This window comes from Cygnus olor, chromosome 7 (genome assembly GCF_009769625.2).
Source record: "Cygnus olor isolate bCygOlo1 chromosome 7, bCygOlo1.pri.v2, whole genome shotgun sequence".
NCBI classification, from domain to species: Eukaryota; Metazoa; Chordata; class Aves; order Anseriformes; family Anatidae; genus Cygnus; species Cygnus olor.
In genome coordinates, this window is record NC_049175.1 from 23,323,818 (window position 1) to 23,343,264 (window position 19,447).

The 19,447-nt window shown below is 67.6% G+C and overlaps 2 protein-coding genes across 3 annotated transcripts; one reads left to right on the forward strand and one right to left on the reverse strand.

Annotated features, from left to right (window-relative positions):
• The first annotated feature begins 1,075 nt into the window (after window positions 1-1,075).
• Window positions 1,076-6,609, forward strand: LOXL4 (lysyl oxidase like 4). The gene is made up of 15 exons (XM_040563697.1): window positions 1,076-1,170; window positions 1,467-1,768; window positions 1,911-2,089; window positions 2,199-2,410; window positions 2,926-2,964; window positions 3,053-3,278; window positions 3,386-3,569; window positions 3,726-3,880; window positions 4,186-4,353; window positions 4,509-4,671; window positions 4,790-5,033; window positions 5,370-5,485; window positions 5,569-5,705; window positions 5,910-6,021; window positions 6,119-6,609. The coding sequence occupies exons 2-15, from the start codon at window positions 1,489-1,491 to the stop codon at window positions 6,187-6,189; spliced, it is 2,286 nt and encodes a 761-aa protein (XP_040419631.1). The 5' UTR covers window positions 1,076-1,170; window positions 1,467-1,488; the 3' UTR covers window positions 6,190-6,609.
• A 1,554-nt stretch (window positions 6,610-8,163) lies between these two features.
• Window positions 8,164-19,066, reverse strand: R3HCC1L (R3H domain and coiled-coil containing 1 like). 2 transcript variants are annotated; one of them, XM_040563710.1, is made up of 7 exons: window positions 19,013-19,066; window positions 12,788-14,199; window positions 9,388-9,563; window positions 9,222-9,292; window positions 8,990-9,085; window positions 8,722-8,862; window positions 8,164-8,600 (listed from the first exon to the last, which is right to left on the reverse strand). In XM_040563710.1, exons 2-7 carry the CDS (start codon window positions 14,183-14,185, stop codon window positions 8,545-8,547), a joined length of 1,938 nt encoding a protein of 645 aa, XP_040419644.1. In that variant the 5' UTR covers window positions 14,186-14,199; window positions 19,013-19,066; the 3' UTR covers window positions 8,164-8,544. The 2 variants fall into 2 exon arrangements, with proteins under 2 accessions (XP_040419644.1, XP_040419642.1); XM_040563708.1 differs by lacking the exon at window positions 19,013-19,066 and adding an exon at window positions 18,223-18,458.
• Window positions 19,067-19,447: the final 381 nt, after the last annotated feature.

A 19,447-nucleotide genomic window follows, 5' to 3' on the forward strand; every position in this document is an offset into this window, starting at 1 on the left:
ACTCCGTGAGTCACGAGCTCCGCTGCTGGACCCAACCCTGCCCTTCCCCAGGGCTTCCCCTGGCCGCCGTCCTGTGGCTGCAGCACAATCCCGCTGCCCCGTGGCCCACGCACGCACCCCGTGGCCCCAAATCCTCATTTTATCCTCCCGGGGCACCAGGGCTGGCCAGCCCCCCCCAGAAGATGCCGCAGCACATGCCACCAGCTCAGCTGGGGCGGAGGGTAAGGGCGAGGGTGCCCTACATGGGGACGCAGGGTGCCGGGGGGGGTGCCGAAGGCCCTGGCGGGACGTGGCGATGAGCTCACGGGCTATTCCCGGCCGTGTTGTTCCTGGCTCGTCCCGGCAGGAACCGGCTGCTTTGACTCCAAACAAACAACCCGGTAGCCACCGGCACATTCCTGGCCAGCCGGTGGCCACGGCCGGGGCAGAGGCGCTTCCTGTTTATCCCCGTCCCGCGGCGGGGCGCAGGCGGCGGGGTGCCCCGGGGACTGGTCGGGGGGGTCACCCCCTGTCTGCACGGCTTGGGGGGGGAGGCAGCACCTGGGGACCCCCGCAGCCAGCCTGGCTCAGGGATAGCCCAGGTGCTGCCCCCCGCCCCTCCCAGGCTCCCTTTGCTGGTATCAGTGCCCCCCCAAGTCCTTGGCCCCATTGTGCCACCCCATGTCCAAGCACCCCCCTCAGCCACCGCGTGGGGCGAGGGGTGTCCTCCTGGGGAGTCCCCGTGGGACAATTTGCCACCTCCACCACAGCCATGCTCTGCCTGGCTGGGGGCCAGCCCCGCGGTGCAGTGATGCTGGGCAGCCCCAGCTGGGGGTCCTGGCTTCATCCTGGGGTGGGGGGGCACGCTTATGGCAGGTGGGGGCTGTCCCATGTGTACTCAGCGCCCCCAAAAAGCTGCTGGGGGTGGGCAGGGGTGGCTTTGCCCCAGGGTGGCAGAGTGGGGCTGGAGGGGGGGCAGGGTGCAGGGCCGGCCTCTGGGCCCTGTGTGCGGGGGGGCTGGGGCTGGGCTGGGCAGCGTGGGCCCCCACCCGGGGCGTCCCACCGCGCCGCACCATAAAAGCGGCAGCAGGCGGTGCTCGGCGGCAGGAGAGCTGCTGGAGGCCAGCGGGAGCCAGCACCGCGTCCCCACGCCGCTGCCTGCCCCACATCTGCCCCACGCCGACACCCAGGGTGAGTGCTGGGCTGGCCCGGGGGGGCTCGGGTACCTCGGGGGGGTGGGGGGCAGCAGCCCCAGCGATGCTCCCAGTGGGGGTGCAGGGGGAGAGGAGTGGGGATGGGGACAGGGCTGTGTGCAGGATGGAGAGGGACCAGCCCCTGCATCCCGCACAGCACAGGGACAGGGATGCCCCAGCCATGCAAGGGGGCACAACATCCCCCCCCACACCACGCTGCTGGGGCACGGGGGAGCTGTGGGAGCACCCCACCCCGCTGTGCTCCCCAGGGGCTCAGCGTCGGGCTGTCCCCAGGCATCCCACCCCAGGAGCCGCGATGGCGATGCCGGCTGGTGCGAGCCCCATCCTGCTCCCCTTCGTGCTGCTGCTGTGCCGGGTGGTCCCCAGCACGCAGGATACGGCCGGGCTGCAGCTGCGGCTGGCGGGGCCGCGGGGGCCAGCCGGGGAGGGCCGGCTGGAGGTGCTGTACCAGGGGCGCTGGGGCACCGTGTGCGACGATGGCTTCGATTTCCACGCGGCCACCGTCGCTTGCCGGCAGCTGGGCTACACCGCGGCCATCACCTGGACACACAGTGCCACCTACGGCCAGGGGGAAGGTAAGGGGCAGCTGGGGGCTGGCTGGGGAAACGTGCATGGGGTGCTGTGGGAGGGGGCAGCCTGAAGGGGGGCACTTGTTGGATCCATGGTGCTGAGGGGGTCCCACCAGCGGTGACCCCCAGCCCGCGTCCATCCCCCCAGGCCCCATCTGGCTGGACAACGTGCGGTGCGGGGGCAGCGAATCCTCCCTGGCCGAGTGCACCCACAACGGCTGGGGCGTGAGCGACTGCCACCACGGCGAGGACACCGGCGTGGTGTGCTCGGGGCAGCGCCTGCACAGCGGCCCCGACCCGGCCGCAGCCCCTGGTCTGCTGGGAGAGGTGAGCGGGGACCTGGCGCCCACTGGGATGGCGAGGGGCTGGGGCAGGTCCCGTTGTCCCCACCCTCCACCCCGTGTCCCATTCTGGAGCCCCCGTGCCCACCCCGCAGGCACCGGGGCTGAGCCTGGAGGAGGTGCGGATCAAACCCATCCTGGCGCGGGCCAAGCTGAGCATGCCGGTGACGGAGGGAGCCGTGGAGGTGAAACACAACGGGCACTGGAGGCAGGTGTGCGATGCCGGCTGGACCAGGAACAACAGCCGCGTGGTCTGCGGGATGCTGGGCTTCCCCCAGGAGAAGCACGTCAACACCAACTTCTACCGGTAGGGAACGGGATGAGCCACGGGGCAGGGTGCCAGGGGGCTGGTGGGACATGCCGTGGGGCTCCTGGGACAAGCAGCTGGGGCACGGTGGTCAGTAGGGTGATGAAGGGGGGGCGCCAGGGAAGGGGTGCACCCATGGCTGGGTGTGTGGGCACCTGTCCATGCCTGTGCCCCCTTCCTGGGGGCTTCAACGGGGCAGAGCTGGGCTTGGCAGCAGCCAGGGAGCTGCAGGATGCTCCCCAACCTTGTCCTGCACAGCGTGGGTGCAGGCACAGGAGAGCCAAGCCTTGTGCTGGGGCTATAAATACAGCCCATAATGAGTCCCTGCCGGTGCCAGGCGTCGTGCTGTCCCGCCGGGGCACAGCTTTGGTGCGGGAATTGCCACTGGGGAGAAGGCCCCAGCGTGCTGTGGGAGCACCCTCCAGCCCCAGCTGCTGCTGTGGGGTGCTGGGGAGGGCAGGGGTACGGGGTGGGGGCGCTGAGCCCCCCCTGACCTCCGGCCGTGCTCCTTGCAGGAAGCTGTGGAACATGAAGCTGAAGGACCCCAGCTCCAGGTAGGGCCCAGCTCTGGGCAGGGGGCACCTGCAGGGGAGCTTCTTCCCCCCCCAAAATACCGCCGCTCCCGCTCCTCTCCCTCGGCAGCCTGAAGAACCTGAGCCAGAAGAGCAGTTTCTGGGTGCACCAGGTGCAGTGCCGGGGCACGGAGCCCCACCTGGCCCGCTGTCCCACGCAGCTGGCCCCCCCGGCCCCCCGCCAGCACGCCTGTCCCCGCGGCATGCACGCCATCGTCAGCTGCATCCCCGGCCCTGCCTTCCAGCAGGGCAAGGGCAGGGGCAAGAAACCTCCCCGCAAAGCCTCTCCGGGAAAGGTGAGCTCCGGCACGGCCCCGCACCCCCTGAGGCAGGCTCCTGGGGCCGGGCAGCACCCCGGCACCCCCCCCCCTGCACCCGCTGACCGGGCCGCTCCCCGTGCCAGGGCCTCCCCGTGCGCCTGCGAGCGGGCGCCCACGCCGGCGAGGGCCGGGTGGAGGTGCTGCGCCACGGGCAGTGGGGCACCGTGTGTGACAAGCGGTGGGACCTGGCGGCGGCCAGCGTGGTGTGTCGGCAGCTGGGCTACGGGACGGCGAAGCAAGCCCTGGTGGGAGCCCGGATGGGCCAAGGTGAGGCGGGAGATGGGGCAAGGACTTGGGGTGCTGCTGGGCCTGGAAGCGCATGGGGAAAAGCCCTCTGCGCACTGCTGGAGCATCCGGGGGTGTGCGGGGGGATCCGGGATGGGCACAGGGGCAGGAGCGCTCACGTCCCCCCCACTGCTTCAGGCCTGGGCCCCATCCACATGAGCGAGGTGCGCTGCACCGGCCACGAGCGCTCCCTGGGCGAGTGCCGCTTCCAGGATGCCGAGCAGAGCGGGTGCAAGCACGAGAACGACGCGGCCGTGCGCTGCCACGTGCCCCACATGGACTTCCAGAGCCAGGTGAGTCCCTGCCTCCCTGCCAGCACCCGCTGAGCCCCGGCCCCATTGCACAGCCCCTGCCCCAGCACCCCAAGCCCCCCGCCCAGCGTGGATGCTCCGAGTGTGGCCCAGGGGATGGGGACAGGCAGAGCCACCCAAACCACGCTGATGTGGGAGCCTCAGGATGAGCCAGTGGTGAAAGTGCTCTCACGGGAGGAAGAGGAAGGTGGAAAAGATGCTCAGCTGGATGGATGGTGCTACCTGACCCACTCCCAGGGGGCTGGGGGGCTGCCCCATGCCCCATTTCAGCCCCTCTTTGCCCACAGGTGCGCCTGGCCGGGGGCCGCAGCCCCGAGGAGGGCGTCGTGGAGGTGCTGGTGCCGGTGCAGGGCAAGCTGCGGTGGGGCGCGGTGTGTGGTGCTCAGTGGGGGCTGAATGAGGCCATGGTCGTCTGCAGGCAGCTGGGGCTGGGCTTCGCCAGCCACGCCCTGCAGGTGAGTTGGATCCCGGCACGAGGGGCTGCACAGCTTGGGCGTGCTGCGATGGCTCAGCAGCTGGGACAGGGCACGTGGGGACACGGTGACAAGCCCTGGTGGCAGTGCTGGGGAGCCCGAGGGCTGGTCTGAGCGCTGTGCTCCTCCCTGCCCAGGAGACCTGGTACTGGGCGGGCAGCCCCAACGCCTCCGAGGTGGTGATGAGCGGGGTGCGCTGCACGGGCACCGAGCTGGCCCTCCAGCAGTGCCAGCGCCACGGCCCCGTGCACTGCCCCAGCGGCGGGGGGCGCTTCTCGGCGGGGGTCACCTGCACCACCCGTGAGTACCTGGCAGCCCACAGGGCGCCCGTCCTTCTCCCGGGACCCAGCCCTGCGTGGCCGGGGTGGTGCAGGCTGGTGGCCAGCAGCTCTGTCCCCACCGATCCCATCCGTGCCAGACGCCCCGGACCTGGTGATGAACGCGCAGCTGGTGCAGGAGACGGCCTACCTGGAGGACCGGCCGCTGGGGCTGCTGTACTGCGCCCACGAGGAGCGCTGCCTCTCCCGCTCGGCCGACAGCATGCAGTGGCCCTACGGCCACCGCCGCCTGCTGCGCTTCTCCTCCCAGATCCACAACCTGGGCAGAGCCGACTTCCGACCCCGCATGGGACGGCACGCCTGGACCTGGCACCAGTGCCACCGGTGGGTGCCCTGCGTCCCAGGACTGCCCCTGCGCAGGGCCAGGCTGGGTACAGGGGGACCTGGCAGCCCCGTCCCCCCTGCCCGGGGCGGGTGCCCTGCAGGGCGCTTACTGGGCGACGTCCCTCCTACACGGCCCCCACCCTGGCAGAGGCCGGCCCGCCCGGGGTAATTAGCAGCGTCCGGGCCGGCACTGTCATTAGGGCTTTATTTGGCTGCAAGGCTGTAATTTGTGCAGAGCCGCTCGTCTCTAGGTGCTGCCTGCTCCTGGCTCGGCGTCGGGGCTAGCCGCACGCTCGCCGTCCTGCCCCGGCCCACGCTCACCCCCTGTCTCCGCAGGCACTTCCACAGCATCGAGGTCTTCACCCACTACGACCTGCTGACGCTCAACGGCTCCAAGGTGGCCGAAGGGCACAAGGCCAGCTTTTGCCTGGAGGACACCAACTGCCCCGAGGGTAGGTGGCAGCTGCAGGCAGGGCACAGGGAGCCCCCCAGCCCCGCCGTTCCTCACGTTCCCCCCCCCCCCATCCTTTCCCAGGGCTGCAGCGCCGCTTTGCCTGCGCCAACTTTGGGGAGCAGGGGGTGAGCGTGGGGTGCTGGGACACCTACCGGCACGACATCGACTGCCAGTGGATCGACATCACCGACGTGCCACCGGGCAGCTACACCTTCCAGGTACGGGCACGGAGGGGCTGGGGGGGACGCGGGAACGGGAGGTGAGGGCTGGGGTCCACGGGCACCACCGGCACCCTGTGGGCGCATGCCGCTGCCTGCTCTGGGGTTTATCCTGGCCACCCACGTGTGCCCGTGGTGGTGTGTGTGTGGCAGGCACGGTGGCACCGCCGCGGTGCCCCCAGCCGTGCCCGTTGCCCTCCCCAGGTGGTCGTGAACCCCAAGCACGAGGTGGCCGAGTCGGACTTCTCCAACAACGTGATGCGGTGCCAGTGCAAGTACGACGGGCAGCGCGTCTGGGTGCACGGCTGCCACACGAGTAAGGAGGGCCGGGGGCAGAGAGGGGGCAGTGGGAAATACCCAGGATAGGGGTGCCGCAGGTCCTGTCCCCTCACTGCCACCATCACCCTCCCCAGGCGATGCCTACGGCGCCGACGTGGTGAGCGAGATGGAGCGGCGGGAGCGCCTGGCCAACAACCTCGTGTGAGCCCCCGCCTCGCCACGCTGCCCCCCCAACACCCGGGGGCCTCCCAGCCTGTGTCCCGGCCGCGGCAGCACCCGACTGAGCTCAGGGACTCGAAGCCTTCTGTATTTATTGATGCTGCCACAGATGATGGGGATGAACGTCGTGGCCGGAGGGGGGCCGAGCCCCGTGCTGCCAGCAGGACGCGCGGGAGGGGCCCCGGTGCCGCAGCAGCCCCCAGCTCTGCCACTCCGGTGCCCCCCAGGATGACTACCTCAGCCTGCCCGCCCAGCCCCGCCGCCCCCCCGGACTCAGGCCAGGCCCCGGGCACTGCCACCCGTGCAGCAGTCGCGTCCTCAATAAAGGTGCTGTGCAATGGGACGGGGGTGCTGTAGTGGCACAGGGTCACGTAGCCCATTAGCAGCCCAGCCCAACTCCCCACACCTCCCCTCTCACTGCTCCTTCCCCTCCGGGACACGCAGCTGGTCCCTGCAGGGACAGATCCTGCCCCCAGGAGGTCCCCTCCCTGCCACCCAGGGCCACCAGCCCTCGTGCAGGCTGCGTGGGGCCGGTGCCAGGCGGCTCCGGCTCCCGGCCAGCAGTGCCCACAGGCCGGGGCACCCTGTCCCTGAACTGCCTGACCCCGTGAGCAGCACAGCACAGCACAGCACAGCACAGCCAGCTCTGCGGCAGCGCGGGCCGGCAGCCAGCCCGCCGGCCGCCACAGCTGCAGCCCTTGCTGGGCTTTCCCAGGCTGTTCCTGGCAGCTCCCCGGCCCCAAAGCAGCCCTAGGAGCAGGGATGGGGCTGCTCTGCCCCTGGGAGCTCTCGCTCCTCAGGGCAAGGTGGGGACACAGGGGACAACGTGCCCCTGCCCTCTGTTTCTTTCCGCTGGGTGGTTTCCAGCATATATTACTTTTTTAAGGATATAAATGGGAATCCCACCTAGCAAGCCACCAGGGACCGCCACCCCCTCCTGGCAGCACTGCAGCCCGAACCTCCGCTCTGCCCCAACCCCATCCCTGTCCCCATCCCCATCCCTGTCCCCATCCCACTGGCTCGGACTCGCACTGGCCAGCCCCCGTCTCCTCCCCGGAGCCAGGACAGGCTCCACATGTGTTGTCCCCGCACGTGGAGGACCACAAGGGCTGGCAGCCCTGTGGGATGTCGGCGAGCGAGGCCCGTGGCGAGGCGCGTGCTGCCGGAGGTTCGCCCCGCCAAGGCTCCCCCCGCTCCCCGCCGGACCGGGGGAAGATGCTTTCCGTGTGAGAGCATCCTCTCGCCCTGAAACTTTCCGCTGGCCGAGCCACCCGGCCGCTCGCTGCCAAGAGCCACGGCCGAGACGGTTCCCAGCTGGCAGCGGGGGCAGGCAGCCACCGCCGCGGGGTCACGACCAGCTCCTCCGCCACCGAGCTGGGGGACAGCCAGGGGACACGGGGCGGCTGCCACGAGGTGACCCAAAACACACAACCCGCTGGCACGGGCGGCGGAAAGGCAGCAGCACCGCTCCCCACCTGCTGCTGCGGGCACGAGAGCCCCCCAGACAAGGGCCCTGAGAGTTTTGGGGGCTGCGGGGCAGGCTGTGCTCCTCCGGCAGCGGCAGCAGGGGTAGTTTTAGGGTTTTGATGCACCACGGCCCTGGGAGAAAGGCAGGTCAGCGGGGCAGGGCAGGAAGCCCCCCGCCGCCGGGCCCAGGTGCGCAGCCCACATCACAGCCCCGCATGGGGCCGGGAACAGGGCCGGGGTGGGAACGGGGCCGCCCTTCCCGCAGCCCAACAAGGGCCCCGCTGTTCAGGGCCGCGCATGTAAACAGGGGCCCTGCCAGCACATTCCAGCCCTTCCCTGCCCCTCCTGCCACTCGCCCACCACCCCGCAGTGGGGAAAGCCCCAGCAGCGGCGGGGGGGACGCAGCACACACATGGCACACGCCAAGGGAGATGCAGGGGAGGACAAGCTCGGCACCCCGCGCTGCTGTGTCCCCTCCTCGGAGGCCAGGCGAGGCAAAATAAATGGTATTTATTAGCAAAATAAAAGACACTCTCGTTCACAAGGCCCAGCGTGGCCATGGCTGACCCGCAATGCGTGGCCGGCGCTGTCGCCGCCGAGCTCCCCGCGTCCCGCTGGCTGCCACCACAGCACCAGGGGAGCCTGCGCCGGCAGGACGGGCAGCACCGGCCGACAGCGCCCAACGGGGACAGCGCTTGCACGGCCCCAAAGAGCCCTCGAGCACCCCGTGGCCATGCCCCAGCACCATCCTGCACAGATCCCGCGGGGCAGCGGCAGGCCCAGCTCCATCGCCAGGTGCCGGTGCCCTGCCTGCCCGCAGAGAGGGGCTCGGGCCCCCGGCAGCACCTCCAGCAGGGCTGAAAGCGAAGGCAGCTCACTCCCGGCCTTCCCAGGCATCCTCCCGCTGCTTGTTCTCCAGCCGCTTCCTCTCTGCGGGGAAAAACCGGGTAAATCCCGAGCCCCCATCGCCCCCCAGCTGCCCACAGCTCTTCCCCAGGGTCAGGAGAAAACCACAGCAGCGCAGGGAGAGGCTCCCGGGGCCAGAGCTCACCCCGAGCCTCCTGCAGCTTCTTGCGCTCGGCGTCCCGCTGGGCAGGGGTCTGGGGGCTGCGCACCCCCAGGGCGCCGATCACCAGGCGCCGTGCCAGGGCGGCCGACGTTTCGGGGCGCTCCTTGGCCGGCTGCAGGTAGTCTGGGGGAGAGCAGAGGAGGGCGTCAGCGCGGGCACCCACGCAGGGGGCTGGCATGGCCCCAGCTCAGCCACGGCACTGGGATGAGAGTGCTCAGCGCGCTGGGGGTGCCCCCACATTCCCACTCACCAGCATACGCCCTGGCCTTGGCTTTGGCCGCGCGGGTGCCCTGGGACAGCGGGCGAGTCTTCACCATCAGGTGCTTGGTGCTGAGGGCGTCGCGTGCTGTGGGGAGGGCGGCACGTTGCCGGGCAGCCCGGCACGGCCACGGGGCACGGCTGAGCCGAGGGGTGCGCCCAGACGGTGCCAGGAGGGGACGTCCCCCCTCTGCCTTCCCACCGAACACCCCGCGGGCTGCTACCTGTTATGGGGCTGGAGAAGATGCCCAGGGCGTGCGTATCGTCCACCCACTTGATGTCAAAGCCCTTCTTCCTGCCGGAGAGACGGAGGGAGGGTCAGCAAGGCACCGGTGCTGCCAGCGGGGCCCGGCGCCAAGCCCGCAGCGCTGGGCAGAGCCGCGGACTCACTGGTAGCTGCAGAAGACACGCAGCAGGTCCTCGGTGCGGAAATCCGGGGGGAAGTCGTAGATCTCGATGACGTGGGGCAGCTCGGCATCGCTGAGGTCCGGCGCGGCCGGCTCGGCCCCGTAGTAGTCGAAGCGGGGCTCCTGCAGGCTCTGCCGGCGCTTCTCGCCCCCCGAGAGCTGCGGGGTGGGAGAGGGATGGTGCTGAGTGACCCCGACACCAGCACCAGCGCCTGGTGGACGACCAGCACTGCCCGGGCAGCAGTCTCACCCCCGTGCCACATACCAGCACTGCTGCTGGATTAACAGCGGTGGGACATTGGGAGTTAGCCACCAGGACACTCGTGCCACGCGGTTGCTTTTCCCATTACGAGCACCCCACCATGCAGGAACACGGGGATCGGCGAGCCCCGTCCCACCTCCCCGCACCGCCGCCTGCCAGACACCAGCGGCACCACGCTGGGAAAGCCACCGCTCCCCCGAGGAGCCAGTTCCACCGGTTAACTACTTGCGCCGCTAAAAATTTATGCCTTATTTCTAATTTGAATTTGTCTGGCTTCAGTTTCCAGCCGTTGGTTCTCGTTCTGCCTCTCTGCTGGATTAAGGAGCCCTGGGTCCCAGGCATCCCCTCCCCGTGACGGCACTCGCTCACAGTAATCAAGTCACTTCTCAGCCTTCGCCTTGATAAGCTGAACGGGCTGTGCTCGTTTAGTATCTCACAGCGGGGCATTTCTCCAGCCCTAAAAGATGACAGCTGTAGCTCTTTTCTACCTCTCCAATTCTTCAACCTTCACTTTAAAATACAGGCATCAGTCTCCCACTGCCAGCTGCACAACGCGGCGGGGGCACGCAGCCACCCCGCTCCCCTGTGTCCCAACAGCACCAGTGCCAATAGGCCCCCTCAGCACCACTCGCTGCACCTCAGCTTCCCAAAATATGTAGTGCCAGGGGGACAAGGGGCTGCGGCGCGGTGCCGGGGAGCAGGCACATAACTCAGCCGGGTCCCCAGCCCGATCCCCCAAGCTGTCGTAGCGGAGCGCACCACGGCTGGAAGGTTAGAGTCCATAAATCCCGGGCAGCTCAGTCAATAAAAAGTGCTCGTTCCGACAATTTTATGGGGAAGATGGATTCACGGCAGGTGAGGGGGTGCCGCCGGGGCGGCTGGATGCCGGCGGAGGGGAGAGCTGAGTTATGGAGCTTGCGGGACAGCCCAGCGCTGCCGGACAGGACCATCTCCCGTCGGCCGAGCGACTCAGCTGGCTGGGCTCCAGCCCCCCTGCCTGCTCTGGGGGACGCGAGGGAGCAGGATGAAGCCCTGCCGCGATGCTCGAGGGAGCAGGGCACTGGGGTAGCGCCAGGCGCCGGGACGATGATTGGAGAGCCGGAGCGCGGAGTGCCGGCGCGGTCCTTGACCTTCACAAATCACCGAGTGTGGCGGGGCGGCAAGGACTGGAGCCGGCTGGCAGCCGGGCTCGGCTGCGCGGCAGGCATGGCCCAACAGGTCCCCCTGTGCCCGCAGCCCCCCAGCCGCAGCAGCACGGCCCCCAGCCGTGCTCAGCCAGGGCAGGACCCAAGCCCGAGCTCACCGATGCACAAGGATGCTCTGGCTAGGCAGGATTAACAGCAGTGGTGCAGCTTTGCATCCCAGGGCACCATCAAAGGGGACGTGGGGCAGATTCAGCCTGCCCCCCCCTGCAATGGATAGGCTCCGGGGAGAGCTGGGGGACGTGGATGGCCAAGGCAGGACGCCCCAGGACATGAAGTCTGTCTGCCGCGGCTCGCTGCTCTCCAAAGACCCATCCCACCTTGCTTACACTCCTGCTCCAAGAGATCAGCCAGAGAAGCACGGAGCAGCACCATCCAGGTGCTGAGAGGTGCAGGAGCACGCACAGGTGCCTCAGCCACCACCCCGCCCTGCAGGGACGGATTTGGAGAGCTGCTGCCACCAGCACGCAGTGCCCCAGGCGCTGTCCTCACCCCACAGCTCCTCTTGCAGGGCAGAGCCCCGGGGAGGCACAGCGGGTCCCTCGCACACCGACACCTGGGTTTAGTCACGGCAAGCTGGTGGAGAATCCAGCAAGGCTGCAAGGAAATTGTTCCAGTGGTTAAGTACCCTCCGTGTTAAAAACGTGCGCCTGGCTTTGAGTCTGGCTTCAGCTGGCTTCAGCTTCCAGCCAGTGGATCTCGTTATGTTTTCTCCTGCTAGATTAAAGAGCCGTCTGCTATCAGAAATCTCTTCCCGACACAGAACGTCATAAATCTTGCTCTCTGCCGGCTATCCGCAGCGCATAAGGATTCAGTTATGACGAAGAACGCTACTAATTTTCTTGTCCTTTTAGTTAATTAACAACAGCTACATCTCCCCAAGAGCCCGAACCCTCCCCGAGCAGGCGCATCTGCCTCCCAGCAGCTCGGAGGCATCGGGAAGCAACCAGGCTCGGCACGGGACTCCGAGGGTGGAGGGGGGAAAAACAGCAACTTTTCACGGATAAATCCCTTTTTCAGGTCCTTTTTCACCCATCTGGGGAAGCTCCCTGGAAAGGCCAACCCTGACTCAGAGCGAGTGCACGGGGGATGTAACACGGGTGCTCCAGAGCTCCTCAGAGCCAGCACTGACGCCGAGTGGCACAAGCTGCCCACAGCATCCCACGGCCACACCATAACACGGCACAGCCATGTCCCCGTGCAAGCCCAGGGAAAACCCTCCGGAGCTAATCCCATTTCTGCACACCGCTATTATCGGGCACTTGGAGCCCTGCTCTCAGTCAGGGCTGGACATTCGTTTTTAATATTAGCGCTGTTTGTTACTTTGGGTCCATTGATGTCATTCTGAACATTACCAGTTTTACGCTGCTGATTTAAAATGCAATAACGGATTTCCAGGCTCATTGCAGAAGCCGAGCTTTCCTTGCGAACGGCAGGAGAACAGCACGGCCCCCAGTGCTAAGCAGCTAATTGTAGTAAATTTAGGCACACGCTTACAGGAGGGCATGGTAATGAGCCACAGCTGATTAAGAAGATGTAGTTTTCAGGAAACTTCATGTTGCTATTTCAATGGGAGCCCATACGTCTCAGCCCATTTCTTTATTACCAGCCCTGCTTTCACGAGGGTGCAGTTGCAGTTTACGGCTCTCGAGCACGTTTTACTGGGTGCACTTTATGTACTAGAGAGGGAAGATCTCCCCCAGCCTTCACAGGGCCTCGCTGGCACCGAGGGACAGGAGGGGAATGGGTCCAGGCAGGGGCGAGGAGCTCCCAGCAGCACCCTCCTGGACCTTTCGGCACCACTCGTGCCCTGGGGGTGGCTGGAAGTGACAGCACGCTGCACGGCCAGGCAGCACCCCAAGGACAGAGCCCAGAGCCACCCCCAGCCACCCCCAGGCTCACCGACTCGCCGAGCTCACCTCTTCCAGCAGGCGTGGGTCCAGGCAGTCCCCGTCATCATTGAAGAGCGCGTCCCAGCTCTCCTCGCCGCCCGGGCTGCCGTGGCTCTGGGTCTCGGTGCTGGCGGGCCCTGGCTTTGGGGAGCTGCTACGGAGACCTCCCTCCTCTTCCTCCTCTTCCTCCCGGTGCTGCTGCAGCGAGTCTTCGTCCTCATCCGCCTGCGCCCGCTCCTCAGCCCAGGTCCTGGGCGAGAGCCGCTCCACAGCGCAGCACAGCAGCTCCAGGGACGGCGGGGCTTCGGGGCTTCCCGGGGGAGCCCCTTCCCCAGTGCCACTCTCCGCCCCTGGTGGGCTGCTCCCAGCCCCGGTGCTGCCATGGGGCGCAGGGACTCCCTCCCCACCGGCATGTCCGGCACGGGCATCGCTCTGCTCCTTGCCAGGCGGCAGCTGCCCTGTGTGCTCCGGCAGGAGCTGGGATGTGCTGCCTGCAGCCTGCCCCAGTGGCACCAACCCGTCACCCACGCCCCCCCTTGAGCACCCAGCTTCGCAGGCAGCTCCTCCTGGGGCAGCCACGGTGCTGCCTCCCTGCCTCCCCTCCTCCTCCCCTGTGGCCCTGGGGGCACAGCCCTCGCTCTGCCCTGCGAGGAGAGACACCCCATGCTCCTTTTTCTCCTCCTCCTGGGCGTCCAGACCTGCACCCTTGCAGCTGAGCTGGGTAGTGCTGCCCGTGCTGCCCTCCCCTGCCGGCTGCAGGCCACCCTGTGCCGGGCACCCCGAGAGGTCCCTGCCCGGACCCGGGGTGCTGTCCCCCAGATGCTCCGACCCGCCTGGCTCTGTCCGACACACCACGCTCGGCGGAGCTGCCGTTGGGCTATCGGGGTCACCCCCAGGCTCAGGGGTCACCCCCGCATCCCCAGGCTGGGCACCTTGCGGGGACAGCGGGTCCGGCACCGTCCGCAGCACCCCACAGCTTCGGTCCCTGAGCCCTGCGTCCTGTGATGCATTGCCCTGCCTGTCCGAGGGCTGGGCAGCGCTCAGATCCAGGCTTGGCTCCTGCACACTGGGCAATGCCCTCGCGTTCTCCGGGCTGCCTCCCGGCTCCGTGCCAGCCCTGGAGCCCCGGCTGTGCGCACCTGGTACCCTTCCATCCCCGGCGGAGGCTGCCCGGGGCTCCTTGGGGCGAGCGCCCGCCTTGCTCTCTCTGCCGGCTGCTCTGCCCACGTGCGTCCTGGCCCCGGGGCTTCGCCTCTGCCCCTCGGAGCCGCCCCGGCCGACGTCCAGCGCCGGGCGCTGCTTCTCGGGCTCCCGGTGGTTCGCAGCCGCCTCCTGCGCCGCTCTCTCCCGCCGCGCTTTGGGCACGTAGAGCGCCATGTCGGGCTTCCTGCGGCGCGCCCGGCCGCCCTCCGCCTCCGGCTGCATGGTGCCGCCGCCACCTGCGGAGGGGAGAAGCGTCAGTGCCACCCGCGCCCCGAGCAGCCCTTAGGCCAAGCACCACAGGAGCGGGGTGGGCAGGTAGGAGGCAGTCCCAGGGCTCCCATCCCTGGAGCACCAGGCTGCAGGGCACCAGGAATCGCAGGGCAGGGACGAGGGGCAGCCAGTGACCGTGCCACGCACGGAGGAGACGGAGCTGCAGCGGGGACCTGGCACACGGGTGTGAGATGAGGAGCTGACATGCAACTACTAAAGGTCCGGCTGAGCTGAAAGCCAGCCAGCAGAGGCAGCCACGCCGCCTGCAGCGCCTCGCAACCAGCAGGACTCGCTGCTGCAAGGACCGGCACAGCCAGAGGAGCTGGGCAGAGGACAGGGGCTGCCTGCGGTTCCCAGGACAGTTCCCGGTGGCTCGGCACCGTGCTCCAGGTCCCCTGGAGGGGACCAGCCTCACCATCACCATCACGGTGCAAACATCGCACAGGAGACAGGAGGTGCTGAGAGCAAAAACGGGACCCCAATGCCCACCCCAGCCCTGGTGCTGCAGGCAGGGGAGCTCAGCTCCTGCTGAATGCATGGCGCTGAGCACACACCCGCAGCATCCCCGGTGCCAGCACGCTGAGCAGGTCGGGACGGGGACATCCTGGCAAGAAGCCGTGGCCATGCCAGGCTCCCGGGCTGCCCCATCCTGGCGGAGATTTATTTTTCATCATCTTTGGCACAACCAGGCGCGCTGCTATCTGCCAGGCCCCGTGCCCCTATAAATATGCATCAGGCAGCGTTTATGGAGACGGATGGGGTGGGGGGCTGTGCTGTGGCTGAGGGTAAGGCAGAGCGGGGCCGGGCCGGGGCCCCGTGATTAATCACTGCCCACTCTGTTTAGGGGTATTCATCACGGGCCGCTGTCAGGTAAATCACTGGAAAAACACCTCTTCAGTAATTAATGTGAAGTGACGGATGGACAGCCCCTGGGCCCATTAATCTGGAACATCAGAGCCTACCGAGATTATGAATGTCAGGATGCATAAACTGCCGGCGGATCAATAGGGCCAGGAATCCGTCCAAGGCTCTCATTTCCGCGGCACCTCCGGTACATTAGGCTCCTCTCCCCTCCCCGCGAACCACGCCGAGCCTCCGGGACGGGCGGCCCCGGCCGGCGGTGGCACGCTTGGTGCCCGTGGCCCCGCTCGGAGAGCCGGCGGTGCCGGGCTGCCAGAGCCCGCTGTGCCCCGCGGCCGGCCGGGAAGCGCCTGGGGCTGCCCGCGCCTGCCGGATGGACGGACAGACAGGCAGACGGATGGAGGCAGCGCTCCCCGCAGAGCCCTGGCGTGATGGATGGGTCTCTCCCGGCTCTCACGAAACCGCCAGCAAGCCCGGCACGGGGAGATGGAGACAGCAGGCGGCTCGGCGGCTTCAGTGGGGAAACCACCGGCAAAGACCCGGCTGCCCCCTGTTCACACCTCCCAACCCAGCACAGCCCCCAAAGAGCAGGGTCTCACCCCACACCTCAAGCCTCATCCCCGGTGCTCCCCAGGAGCTCCATGCCCCTGCCCACCCCCGTGGGCACTCGGTGCTGGGCAGGAGGGGGCACCGGGGCAACGCTGCCCCCACCATTTTTCTCACTGCAGAGACATACGCGGCGCTTGTCATTTTTTTTCCCTTCTTTGATACACTAATTTCGCTGGCAGAATGGTCCCCTTTGTCTTTATCGACTGAGAAAAAAGCAACGCATCCTATAAACCGTCCAAGCTCTGGGTTAGTCATTTTTCAGCACCGAGGCGTTATACATTTTCTCACCGAGCGGCAGCCCAGCCTAGCCGTGTGCCGGTGGGGAGGGGGCACCGGGAGCCCCCGGCCATCAGCATTTTGGCACACGTAATGCTATCTAACACACGCTTCCTCAGCAAACACCTTCCAGCCACATCTGCCTGCCCACGGGGAGCAGCGCCCGGCTGCGAGGCCACACGCCTGATGCCGTTTCGGAGGCACGGCCATGGGGCTGAGGGCATTTTATAGCTAAAAAGTAGGGAAAAGAGCTTTCTCCACCACTCGCCTCGCTCGCAGGGCTGCGGAGCTGCTTCCACTCCCTCCAAGGGGGGAATTTCCCCAGGGAAATGCCCCCAGCAGCCAGGCCTGGCAGACAACGTGGCTGTGCCACCGCGCCAACCGTGCGACCTGCGCCCCGTGCAGGAGCCGGGGCTTTTGGTGCTGCTCCTGCTCCCCTCCAGCAAAAGGGGCTGAGCCTGCGGGGGGACTGCTGAGCCCCATCAGCGCTGCTCCCCAGCGGGAGCAAGGATTTCCAGCCCCGGGACGCTGCCCAGCAAGGGTGCTCTCCTTTCCCTTCAGCCACCGCACGTGCCAGCGCCGCTCGGGGAGCCCAGCCAGGAGCAGCATCGCTCCAGGCACATCCCAAGTCACCTCCAAGAAGAGCCTTCGCACGCAGGATTTATGGGCTCCTCGAAAGCTTGCCATTCACCTTGCCTCACCCTCCAGAGCAGATGGTGCGGCATTAGCCAGACGGGCGGTGCTGGGAGCATCCTCTCCCCGCGCGCTGCCAGGGACGAGCCGCGTCCCGCAGCCATGCGGCAGGCAGCTCCTGTCCCCGGGCATGTCACGCAGGGAACACCAGGCAAAGCAAGGCACAAACACAGCAAGGTTGCAGCAGCCCCCAGCAGCCAGCCCGGGCTGGCAGGGACACCGCAGCACAGAGGGTTTGGGTTTTTTTTTACTGCTAAGGGCAGCGCAGCTCCTGCCCCCGGTCTATTACACACTTCATCAGATGCCACGGCCACGCGTCACCTCCGACTGATTTCACGCTCCGGGAGGCAGAGCAACAGCCCTGGCTGCAGGTCTCATTCACACTACGCTGGGCAGGGCAGCCCCATGGATCCCAAACTTGGGGACCAAGTCACCGCTCGCCCTATATCTCCTCTCCCCTGCGCCGTGCGGGCTCAGCTGGGGCGCACGAGGCTCCGGCACGAGTTTGTGAGGTCTGAGCAGCTGCTTGGGCACCGTGCCGGCCCGTGCTGCTCCTCTGCAACCACCGGCACCGTGCACGGGCAGCGCTCGTCTCCTCCCTCTCTTAGGGCCACGCACGGATGCCGGGCTGTCGGGCTCGCACGCAGCGTGCCAGTTCCTGGAAAAGTTGAAGTGCCACCCAGCGCCCTCCCAGCAGGCTGCCTCGTTTCCTGGCAGGGCGCTGTATTTTTAGCCTTCGAGGTTTCTAATTCCACTCAATCCATACTGCCATCGATAGAGCACGTAACCTTAAAGCCTTGACGGTGGGCAGGGAACGGCAACACCTCGGGGGCCGCGGCTCGCAGCGCTGCTCGGGGAGCAGGAAGCGCCCTTGGGGGACCGCGCGCAGCCTCGGCGCGCAGCTCACACGCTGGCAATGTCACTCTTTACAGCCTGCCGCAGTTCGGGTGAAAAAAATCCTACAACTACTAATAAAAACGAAGCTACAAGGAGATTCTAAACAGCCCCGATTAGGAAGCTCACCTCAAAGTGCTCGCTGGCTGCACGGCGCTGGCACCCAGAACGGGGACAGGAGCTGCCCGTCCGCACCCGCCACCTCCCTGCGCCCTTTTAGAAAGCTGCAAGGCTTCCCAGGTGTCTCCCATCACAGATATCAGCCGTTCCACACCTCTCCTGCTCTAAGCAGAGCAGGACGGGCTCATGCAGCAGGGCCACGGAAGGACCTGGGTACCCAGCAGGGTGAGGCCGGACTGGCTACGGGGTGATGCAATGGCACAGGGCCGCCGGCACAACACGACGCCAAGCAAAGCGCCCCGAGAGCGGGGGGCTGCTGCCCACCCTACGCCTGCCCCGGCCCCGCGGCTGCTGGGGCTCTAAGACCTCCCTGCCCTGCTCCCGGGAGAGGGACGTGCTCCAGGCACGGCACCAGCCACGGAACCACGCGAGGAGACGGCGAAGCGCCGACACCGGCGGGCTGCCAAAGGGAAACACGCGGAGAAAAGGGAGAGATTTCAATCGCGCCTCTCGCTCCCGATGCTCCTAGGAGATACCTGGAACAAGAGAAGGGGGACGTTTCAGGCAGGAGGTGATTTATAGGTCGATACCGTCCCTTAACAGCTGCAGGGGAAAAAAAAAAAAAAAAAAAAAAAAAGGGACAACACAAAAGCAGAAGGAGTTAGTAGGCGAGGGGGGTACGGGGAATACAAAGGGCTTTACAAATATACCAGGGCAGGATCAGCACAAAAGCGAGGAGGTCTATAAATAAATAAGGGGGGAGGGAAAATTAATGACGGCTCAAAAATAAAGATGCCTCAAAAGGGCAGAATTACCGTTTTTAACCAGAAAAATGCAAATGAGGCGGGGGCCTCCCAAAGCCAGCTGCAGGGAAGCAAAACCAGCGCGGCCAGGCAGAGCCGGGCACCCGGACGGCTCGCAGCGGGAACGTGCCCGCCGACCCCGACACGGGCTGACCGGGGGGCACGGTGGTGGCGGGGCGAGCGAGCCCCAAAACGGAGCCCCACAACACCGGAGCCGGGGGGGCACGGGCGCAGAATCAGCCCCCGGTGCGGGGGCACGGAGCCCGCGGACGCCCACCACGGCGGGCTCCCGCCCCGTCGGGTGAGGAACGGGGACGAGGCACCCGGGCCGTACGGCCGGAGGGATTCCGGCAGCCGCCCGGGCGCGCTGGGGCAGGGGACAGGAAGGGGACGGCGGGACCGGGGACGGCGGGGACGGGGCAGGGGGCGCCCCCCCGGGCCGCTCTCGCCCCTCGCCGGTGCCCCCCCGGTGCCCGTGCCCGCAGCGGGGGCCGCCCGTCGGGGGGCTCGGCGCGGGCGTTACCGGTGGCCTCGCCGGGTCCCCCGCCGCTCCGCGCCGCCGCCGCCGCTTCCGCCACGCCGAGCCCGCCCCGTCCCGCCGCGGGGTGCGCCGGGACCTGTAGTGCGGCGGCACCGGCACCGCCCCGCGCACCCGCACCGGCACCGGCACCCGCGCGGGCACGGCACCGCCCCGCGCCACCGGGCTGAAGCGCGCCGGGGCGGCCCCGGGGGACAGCGCGGCGGCCGGGGAGGCGACGGCAGCGGGTGACCCTGGTGGCCCGGCTGCTCCCTCCCCGTTATGGGGGCTCCGTGTCCCCCAGGGAACCCCCCGAGGGTCGTCGGTGCTGGCTTTTAGGGCGTCCGTGGGCACGGGAACCCCGACGGGCATCTGGGATGTGCTGCCAGGAGCTGTGCTGGGGGGCAGCGGGACGAGGACATGGGGACACAAGGACATGGG